The sequence below is a fragment of the Rousettus aegyptiacus genome, unplaced genomic scaffold, assembly GCF_014176215.1.
Source record: "Rousettus aegyptiacus isolate mRouAeg1 unplaced genomic scaffold, mRouAeg1.p scaffold_m13_p_13, whole genome shotgun sequence".
Lineage (NCBI taxonomy): Eukaryota > Metazoa > Chordata > Mammalia > Chiroptera > Pteropodidae > Rousettus > Rousettus aegyptiacus.
The window spans coordinates 74,546,852-74,558,129 of NW_023416288.1; the positions used below are offsets into that span (position 1 = coordinate 74,546,852).

At 32.9% G+C, this 11,278-nt stretch overlaps 1 protein-coding gene across 1 annotated transcript; it reads left to right on the top strand.

Annotated features, from left to right (window-relative positions):
- The first annotated feature begins 10,504 nt into the window (after positions 1 to 10,504).
- LOC107507061 (translationally-controlled tumor protein-like) lies at positions 10,505 to 10,852 on the top strand. The gene has a single exon (XM_036230210.1). It carries the CDS (start codon positions 10,505 to 10,507, stop codon positions 10,850 to 10,852), a length of 348 nt encoding a protein of 115 aa, XP_036086103.1.
- The last annotated feature ends 426 nt before the right edge of the window (positions 10,853 to 11,278 follow it).

Below are 11,278 nucleotides of genomic sequence, written 5' to 3' on the forward strand. Positions count from 1 at the left end.
GTTTCTAGTACTTACCATGGCTATCCTTTTTGGTGTCTTGCCTATGCAGCTGACTAATTGGGTGGTATTGTGTTAAGATTTGAAGCTAGCCACTAGTTGTAATAATTCTGGGGCCATGATCAGGTACTGCCTATGACTGACCCAAGGCTACCTTTGTAAAAGCTACAAAGTGATGCCAGTTCCAAGTCCTGTGCCACTGTGCAATAGGCCAGCTGCCAAGTGCATTGGGCCTGTGGACTCCTAAGAGTTGTCCAAGAAAAACTGCAGTGTGGGCTAACACAGGCTTCCTGCTAGCCATAAAAATCCTTTGGAGGTGTGTAAGTTGTGAAGAACCGGGTTTAGGGAGTCACCAGTGTGGGATGATCAGAGCTCATCAGGTCAGTGCAGATTTGATGGCATCAGTTTGCCAGCTACATAGGAAGAGAGCATAACACAGGGACAATGGTGGCTTTTCTTTCAGCCCTCACCTTGAAGACACACAACTCAGAATTTCTCTGTATGTCTCTAGTCCCTCCTGAGTTGCAATCCCTCTGCCAGAGCCCAGGGTGAGTTCTTGGGAGTGGGAGAGTCTGTTCCCATGGCCTTTAAGAGAAATACCTGGTTTTCCAGCCACCTTCTGCCTCACATGGATTAATGGAATGCTCACTGCCTTTCACAGCCAGATTTTGGAGGGACTCCACTTCCTAGCACTGATGCTCTGGGCTGGGATCCATTTCCTTTCAGGAGGGACCTCTGCAGCTGAGATATCCTTTCTAATTCTCAACCACTACATGTGGGTATTGGGCCAGTACATTTCACATCTCCACCCCCTCCTACCAATCTCAATGTAACTTCTTTATATCCTTAGTTATAGGACTTCTGTTCAGTCAGTTTTCAGATGATTCTCCAGGTTGACTTTTCTATAATTTAATTGTGATTCTAATGTGTTTATGGCAAGTACAGTGTTTTTCTATTTTGCCATTTTGATTGGAAAACCCTGTACTTCTATCATCTATAAGAAGAAAATCTATAACTTTTTAACTAAACAATTTTAAATATATAATTAAATATAATATAACATAATTAAAATTTAATTTATTCACTTATTTGTAATTATTTTATTAGTGTCCATTGTGCACCACATACTGTTATAGGTACTGCAAATACAGCAGTGAACAAAATAGACATAATTCATTCAGAGAGGAAGCCACAACAAAGATATAATACCTAAAAAAATGAAATTGTAATTAATATATAGACAAATACTAAGTCCTCCCAGAGACGTTGATATCATAGTGGCATAGTTTTGATTGTGAAGTCAAGAAAATAAAATTAGACTTATATCTACACAATTTATTTGTTAATTATAGATCTTTTTTAAAAAGATGCTTTTGCAGTGGAGTAATCTTATAAGTATTACCTAAGGTGAACTAAGTTATGACCATCAAATATAGGACAACTGATATGATACACCGAGAATATACAACATTGTTTCTGTGGTATTATTGTCAAAAAAAAAAAAAAAAGAAAGAAAGAATTACCAAAATCTAACCATCAATCATTGATGAAACTGAAAAGTTTGCTTGAACTTCTCAAAAATGTCAATGACATTAATGACAAAGAAATATTGAGAAACTGTTCCATATAAAAGGAGATGAGATAAATTTACCAACTAAATGTAATACCAGTTTCCAGATTAGATCTTGGATGGAAGAATATAGAATATAGTTGGTACAAAGAACATGGGGCTAATTGGTAAAATTTTGACCAGTAAGAGGTAGCATTTTATTGATATTAATGTATCTTAATTGGATAATATACTGTAATTATATGAGAAGGAGATTATTCTTAAGAGATACATGCTGAGTTATTTAAGGGTTAAAAATCTTTATATCTGCAGCTTACCCTGAAACTGTTGAACAGATATATATAGATATAAATAAATATATAGATAGATTAGATAGATAGATGATTGATAGATAGATAGATTAGATAGATAGATGATAGATAGATAAATGATAGATAGATAGATAGATAGATAGAGATGATTGATGATAGACAGAGAGATAAATTATAGATAGGGACAGAGACAGAGAGACAGAAATACAGACATAAAGAGAAAAACAGAGACAGAAGAACATATAAACAGAGAGAGAATGACAAAATAATACAAATTATAAAAACATTTAAAAATAATGAACCTGAGTGAAGTTGAATATATATTCATTGTACTATTTTTACAATTTTTTTCTTATAAAATTCTCTAAATAAATTAAATTAATATAAGTTTACATTTGATGAATAGAAGAATGGATATTATCTATACAGACATTATTATAGGCAAAGAGAACAGGCCAGAGTTCTGAGGCAAGAAAAAAGAAAAGAAAATATCTTTCCTGAATTCGGAGAGATTCTTCTACTGGCGCTGAAGAAGCAAGCCACCATAAATTCTACAGCAAACATGTAAGACTGGAGGAGAATCCTGAGCCTAAGATTAGGCTGAACCCAAGCTGACACCTTGATTATAGCCTTGTGAGAGCCTGAATAGAGCATCCAGATAAGCCATCCAGATAAGCCATGTCTGGACTCTTGACTTAGAAAGACTGTGAGTTAACAGATGGTGTTATTTTAAGTTACTAATTGTGTGGCAATTTGTCATACAGAAATAGAAAACTAATACACTATCCAAAGGACTTAGGTCAATCTTGGAAAAGAAAAAAAAGTCGAACCACTCTACCTAATTTAAAGACTTACTATAAATCTTCAGTAATCAAGACAGTGTGATTTCAGCATAATATAGACAAACACATCAATGAAACAAAATAGAGAATCTAGACATAATCACGAAAATAATCACCTGATTTTTGACTGAGTGACCTAGGCAATTCAATAGGGAAATAGAAGTATTCTCAAGAAATAACACTGGAATATTTGAATAAACAAATGGGATAAAAATCAGTCTCATACCTTATCTCAACAGCATGCATAAAAATTAATTCTATATAGATTTTGGTCCTAATTTTAGAGCTAAGTATATAAAGTTCTAGATGAAAACACGCAAGAGTATCTTCATGATTTTAAAACAAAAAAGATTTCTTAGATAGGATGCAATGTACTAAAAATTAAAAATGTAAGAAATTGGGCTTTATCAAATGAAATCTTCTAAAGATTTAATAAGAAAATTTTAAAAGGCAAATTATGACCTGAGAGAAACTATTTCAATACCTATATTTATCTAACCAATATATAAATAATCACAAAGTAATAATAAAAATACTAACAACCTAACTTATAAATTGGACAAATTGACATATACTTCCCTTAAAAGAGATGTGAATGACCAATAAGCTCATGAAAAGGTGTTCAGCTCCTTTAGTTACCAAGGAAATGCAATCGCACCATTCAAAAAGGCTAAGATTATAAAGACTGATAGCCATAAAGGTTAGCAAGAATCTAGAACAATAATAGGCACTTCTCAGTAAACATTAACTATAGAATTATGTTAAGCAGTGGCTTAACTTTAAATGTTTATACATGTTTTATTTTTAAAATGGTTTCAGTGTATCTCTTATAGAAAATGAGGTGCATACAAAAACATGGACAGGTTTGATTCTTTAGATTTGATCGAAAAAAATTTTGATCACTTTTCTGCAGTTTAAGTTTAATGTGGAACACTAGAAACATGTTATGCAAGATTTGGAAAGCACAAATGAAGCAGCAGTCATATTCTTTTTATACTCAGAAGGCTGATGCTAGATAACAGCTAACACATGTTGTCAATTTAGCTGCTGGCTTAGCCTGGTGGTTTGGTGCAACAAACAAGTCAATAACTTTTGCAGTGATTTTGTCTAATAGATCTCCTTCTTATCTGACTCTTGAGCCAGTTTAGCTTTTTGATAAAAGTTCTTGGGTAAGTCATCTCCAGCACTGAATTTGGAAGCTAAGATTCCAATTCATTCGCATGCATTTCTGTTCATATTTGCAGATACCTGTTTGTTTTTGGTCATTCCTTCCATCCCCATTTCTCATCTTTCTTTCTCAACTTCCTGTCTTGCTTCAGTTCCCAGAATCAAAAACATGAGCAATGACATCATAGAAAGTATTTAGCCAGCTTCTAAAGTTCTGTAAGGTCAAATTCCTATAGGAAACCATTTATTATATATCACTTCTATAGTTTTGCTTCTCTGATTGAATCTTGACTGATACAGTCACCACCCCTATGATCCACTAATTCCACTGCTAGATAGCTGCCCAAGAGAAATGAAAACATATGTCTACAAATTGCCTTGTATAAATTTTTAAAAAAATCTTTATTAATGTTTAAGAATCAAAAAACTGAAAACATGTTAAATGTTCATCAACAGGCCAATATGCAAATAAAGTACTTATACATGCAACAACATGCAGAATATCAAAAACAATATGTTAAGTGAAAGAGGCCAGGAAAAAAAAAAAAACTACATACTCTATGATTTCATTTATATGAAATCCAAATATAGGCAAAAACTACCTTAATGCAACAAAAATCAAATATTGCAACCCACAGGTGGTCAGAATTCACCGAGAGGGGGCACAGAACATTCTGGATTATAGAAATGTTTTATATTTTGATTGGAGTGTCAGTTTCACAGTGAGGCATTTTTCAAAATTGACTGAAAAAATATATATATTGCTGTTAATTTTACTTAATGTGAATTTCACTTTGTTGAAAACATAATTGTAAAAGTAATAGAATATTATATATTCTATAACATAGGTATATAAAAAGTGCTAAAATATGATTTTAAAAGAAATTAATTTTTCTCGAGGAGATTAGGGAAATAATGGGAAAGGGGACATTTGTTCTTCTGCTTTAAGAATAAATAAACATTGCCCAGCAAGAAAAGTTCAGGAGGAAATCAGAGAAATTAGCATAATGAAAGCCAAATAGCATAATGAAGGCCATGGGACAGTGGGAGTTTCATGGAAGGATAGAGAATTTCATATAGTTCAAATGTACAGTGAGTGAGGTATCAGACTAAAGCAAGTGTAGCTAAAAAGTTAGGTAGAAGCAAGTTATAAAAGGAAGTTGATATTACATTAATAAATTTTAATTTTCTTCTATCATCAATGAATTATTAGTAGTGGCTTAGAAATATAACAAATATTGAAGGAAATTAATTTGTATTTTAGAAAGGGAAACCTGGCAATATCCAGTAGAGTTTAGTTACTGTGGATAGATGAGAAAGAAGAAGACCAGTTAGGAGATCAGTATAATAATCTAGCAAGAGGTAACAATAATCTGGATGTTGTCAAAAATCATGAAAAAGAGAAGAAAGATATCACAGATATTTCAGACTATTATGTTTTAATTACAAACTGGATTAGAAGGTAAGAAGAGTAGATGATTTCAACAAACATGCACTGGGCAACTTGATTCTGTTATCAACTAGATATAGATGAAAAAAGAGATAAATTTTTAGGGATGGAAATTAGTTCTGTATTAGATGTAATAATTTCAAGCAGTTAATAAAGGGGCTTTAAGTAGAGCTATTCAATTGACAATTTAAATGAACATGGATAAAAATAAAGTGGATAAAAAGTTGAGTAGAACTATAGAGTTATTTGCATTAATTTACTATACTTATCTTTAACAAGAAAAGAAAGTAAATAATTTAAGTAACCCAGAGTTGCAATTGGCACTAGCTTTGGCATAAAGCATGGAGGTTTAGGGCTCTGGGGAAATAAATATTAAATTAAGTGACCAATAGGTGTGAATGCGGAAGGAACCCAGAATATCCAGACCTCCCCCACCCCTAAAAAAAAACCCACGTGAAATAAAAAAGACTAAGTGATTAGACCTTTCAGTGCAAGTAAGGAGGATCTCTAATAAAAGAATGAGTACTTCTCTGAAGTTTAGGTATACAATAGGGGAACTTATAAAGAACAATAAACATACAGATTGGTACAGCCTATAGCAGAACTTAATTTTGTATATTATCTGAGCATGTAAGAAGACTGTCTAATCTAGTCTCTTACAAGTGAGTTTTCTCATCAGAAAAATAAAATGCTTTGCTAAACCTATTAAAAATAAAATACTTTGCTAAGCACATAACAAATGCCTATTGTAAAAGTTAAAATGTAAAATTGGTTCCCTAAGTCCCACCTCCTAAAAATATACCAAGTCTATAAAATAGTGATAATAAGGCTAGATCTAAATGTTCAGTCCAGAACTTCATGTGTAACTCAAAACAATTTAGCTATAAAAACTATATTAAGCTAATTTAAAAAGATTATTTCTAATACATAACTAAAAAGTCCTTTGATTTACAAGCTCTTCTTGTTAATAAATTGTACTAGGTCATATAAGCATACAATTTACTGAATTAGACTAAATATATTTCTCCCGAACACTAAAATGCAGCTTCTCTGTAATATTCCTGTTAATTTACAAGTTAACTTTTTAACAAAAAACAAATCTTCAAGAATATGGCCTGATTAAGTGATTAATTATAGTTATTTTTTTTAAGAGAAAAAATTCTGTCTGTTTTCTCCTCACTAGAGCTTAACTAAATACTAAAGTCTACTAATCAAATCAAGAGTACACAAATCAACTGAGAGGCTATGGGCACAACCATACTGCGCTATGCTTGAGATTGTATTTAAGGTATAATGGGCAGAGGTGGTATGAATTTGTCTCATGCAAATATTAGCTAATTTTTAATGCAGTTTTGTTTGAACGATTAAGTAATTATTTTAAAAACAGTCAAATACTAGTTTTAATATTGACTTCAACCATATGTTTGGCATTTGTGATATAGATATAGATATAGATTGCCTAAAACCCTTGGAGTTTTTCTAAGTGAAAAGAATGATAAAGATGTCTTGATATTAGCAACAAATCCCTTTCAATCACAGCTAAGTTTATGTTAAGGAGTCACTTCTGGAAAGCACCTAAGTATGGGGGCTGGTTGCCAAGAGAATCAATCTGCTGATTGGAGGAGTGGAATGTTTATTCTCACACCTCTTACCTCTAGGGAGAGGAGAGAGGTTGAACATAAAATCAATTATCAATGGTCAATGATGTAATTAGCCATGCTTGTATAATAAAGCCTCCATAAAAACTCAAAAGGGCGGGATTCAGAGAGCTTCCAGATTGGTGAACACGTGGAGGTGCTGGGAAAACTGTATGTTTGGAAAAGATATGGAAATTTCATGCTCTTTTCCCATACTTTTCCTTGTGCATCTCTTCCTATTGGCTATTCTTGAGTTACATTTATTATGAGGTTATAATAAATCAGTAATCTAGTAAGTAAAATGTTTCTCTGAATTTTGTGAGCTACTTGAGCAAATTAATAGAACCCAAGGATATGGTCATTGGAACCTCCAACCTATAGCCTATGATCCTATAAAATAATATTTACAGACATGAGTGCCACAGTAAAAGGCAATCTGTCATTCCTCTGAAGTGGCCCATGGTAGTTCTCAAATTTTGATCATTAGGAAAGGGGCACCAGATAGTACCAGGAACTACAGGTATTTGACAAAAAATAGTAAGCAAAACAATGAGTAGTTAAGACTAAAATCACATTTAATCTATACTATAAACGGCAAAGACAATTGAAGTTTTCATAAAATGAAGAGTCATAGTCATCATAGATTTGTCAAGGCCTTAAATACCAAACCATCTGGTCTATTCTGTCATTTCAGTAAAACACATTATCTGTACCTTCATAACGCAAAGAAGTCTGACTACAGTTTTGACTGATTTTACTGAAGTTCTGACTGAAATGGTAGGGTGTGTCTGGTCTCCTATGGATGTGCCTTGAAAGAACAAAAGACTAGAAATAAAATATAAAGTCCTAAAATTAAAAAAACAATCATGTCCTAATAGAGATGCAGCAATAACTAGCCAGCATTTTTAAATAGTGTATTAAGACAATCTAAAATCAATAAGATGAGAACCACAGGTAGGCTTGATCAAAGGTCACATACAGAGACTGTCAATAAAGAAAAAATATCATGAACAAATGTTTTGAAAGTGGCTCAAGGAAGGAGCAGGAGGGAAAAAGAAAGATTTTTTTTTTAATTAGTAAAACTAGTCATGTTTCAGAGCAAAGATTGAAAAGAAAATATATCAGCAAACTTTAGCAGGGCTGGATATGTTTAATACTTGATTGTGGCAACGATCTCAAAGGTATATATCATATATACGTCAAAACTTATCAGGCTATACACTTTAAACATATTTAATTTACTGTTTGCAACTATACCTCAATAAAATCATTAAAGCAAAGTCAATACATTTGTATTTTCTATCTCAGCAATTGATCTTGTGAGACATTTGGTGTAAGTTCCCTATTTCCTTTTCTAAGCAACCAATACTTTAAAATTACTTAATTCTGACAAGATAAAATCCGTACTTTTCAGCATAGAAGCTCTCATGCTGGTTTTAGGGTAGATAGCCTGAAAAGTTTTAGAGTTGCAGTAAAAATGTCCTTTTCTCAAAAACAGTCTTCAGAAAGTTATGCAATAGGAAAATATTAATTTGGTTCAAAAAGTTTCCTAAGAAAAATATTTTTAAAGATAATATCACAAGAAACATTTCAGATGACAATTACAGAGTTTTAATGATCTACAAACTTCCAAAATTTCCTGTAGATAAAATGCAATAACAGACGGCAGAAAGTTTGGAAATCACAGTAGCAGGCATAACATCCTAAAATGTAGATACATACCTAGAAAAAAAAATTTAAACAAAGCCTTATATATAAGCACTTTGATCCAATGCACATATATAAAATGTTATTTTTCACTAATAAAATAACTTTAATATGGATTTCTTTAAGAGAAGCCTACATCAAAATTCTCCCTGATTCTTTAGGAAAAAAAAAAAAATGCCTTTGTAGATTTGGTGTCTTTCATGATGATGAGTATTTCTTAAAGTGGAAATTTTTTTTCTTTTGATTTATCACTTAATTGGAAGCATTAAAAATAAAATTTCTAAGCTAGACCAATATCACTTGCAAATAGATCACTGACCCAATGAGTAATTAGACTCCCTGACTTTTCTTTTTATAAGACATTAAGATAAGTCAAATAAAACCCAGAAGGTTTCCTGTGGCCAAAAACCTTCTATCTAGTGTGAAGGTAGAAACTAAATATAAAACATGACCTGATAAATGCTATGATAGAATTCATGCCCATGGTATTGGGAGAACAGTCAGATGTACCTATCAGTGGACTGGGGTGAATTCAGTGAAGTTTGTACAAAGAAGTAATATTGGAATTAATGAGGCAAGGAAGAAGTGGTAGAGGATGCAGAATGTGCAAAGCCAGAATCTGAGTGAACACTTTCTCTTTACAATAAATTTGACTGACCTTATGCTATTTTTTCTGTGTTGCTTACAGAGAAACCAGTGAATAAATTAGGCTGAATTTCCTATAAAGTAGTTACAATATCTGCCCAGACCAGTTGGACAAAGCTTCATGGAAAAAACAATACAATGATATAATATGTCTGAATGATTAAATACAATTAAAGCTCAGTGCAGAGGACATTCTGAAACATTATCTAATATTTCCTTCAATAAATTTCCACAATATTTCCTTCAATGAATTGTGTCTTGAACAAGGACCTAATGAGGTTAAGTTTATAAAGTACGTTAGTGGTTACTTAGTAAGAACTGGGTGAAGGGTATATACTCTACAAAACACAGTACTGTATATCTCCAGCCCAAGAGCACTTGCTTTGACATAGTATTTTAGAATCCAGATAAAAAAGAAATAAGCTTGAGAATCTTTTCTTTGAGATGGAAGGTCCAAAGATGTTGAACATGTGATGTCTCAGAGGGCCATTTAGACTCTTATCTGAAACACTTGAAACCCCAGAGTGCTTGTGCCAATCTAATAAACACTCTGTTAACTAGACTCCTGCATATGAAGTGCTGCTTATTAACAGTTAATTTATCTTGTGGTTAAACCCGCCCTTTTTGTAAACAGTTTTATTAGAACACAGTCATACCCATCCATTCATTTAAGAATTGTTAATGACTGTCTTTATACTATAAGAACAGAATAAAGTAATTGCAACAAAGACAATATGACCTCAAGCCAAAGACACTTATAATATGTACATTTATAAAAATAATTGCCAAACTCCTATACTAGACTTACGGGAAGTTGAGGTGGTTGAAACTATTACCAAAAAATTACCATATTTCTATTGTAAAAAGATGAAGGGATGAAGAAGTACAAATTAGTAGTTACAAAATAGTCACAGGGATTTAGACTACAGCTAGGGAATATAGTCAATATTATTATAATGGCTATGTATAGTGTCATATGTGTGCTAGAGTAATCAAGGAGATCACTTCATAAACACCTGAAGCTAATATAAAATAATAAAAAACCACAAAATATAGAAGTAAAAAAAAAAATAACGGTTTTCTGCCCACTCTCCCACCGAGTGCCACTCCTGCTTCATGGTGCTGGCTCTGAGTTCTGGATAAGCCAGCATCACCATTTTTTCCTTCTAGCTGTCATCATGATCATTTACCAGGATCTCATCAGCCACAAGGACATCTACAAGGTCTGGGAGATCACTGAAGGCCTGTGCCTGAAGGTGGAGGGGAAGATGGTCAGTCGAACAGAGGGTAACATTGATGACTCCCTCGCTGGTGGAAATATCTCTGCTGAAGGCCTCGAGGGTGAAGGAACTGAAAACACAGTAATCATTAGTGTCGATATTATAATATACCATCACTTGCAGGAAACTGGCTTCACAAAAGAAACCCACAAGAAGTATATCAAAGATTACATGAAACCAATCAAAGGGACACTTAAAGAACAGAGACCAGAAGGAGTAAAACTTTTTATGACAGGGGCTGCATAACAAATCAAGTACATCCTTGCTAATCTAAAAAACTACCAATTATTTATTGGTGAACACATGAATCTAGCTGACATGGTTGCTCTGCTGGACTACTGTGAAGGTGATGTGAGCCCCATATATAATTTTCTTTATGGATGGTTTAGAAATGAAAAAATGTTAACGTATTTGGCAGTTTGGATCTATCATCCACAATTATCAGAACTGGCTGACGCTTTTCATCCACACACCAGAACTAGGATGAATGGATTGATGTTATTTTGAGCTCTTTATTTATTTTGACTTTTGTTTATTTGGAGCTGTTTTTAAGAAAAAGTGTCATGTAGGTTGTCTAAAATTAAAATGCATTTAAACTCACAAAAACTGCCAGTTACCTAGTCAAGACTGTAACATATTTTAGAGCCTGAATTAGGATATTTACAATAGACT

Bases quoted from the DNA above. Each gene is read 5' to 3' on its own strand.
- LOC107507061 (XM_036230210.1), top strand. From the start codon at position 10,505: ATGATCATTTACCAGGATCTCATCAGCCACAAGGACATCTACAAGGTC.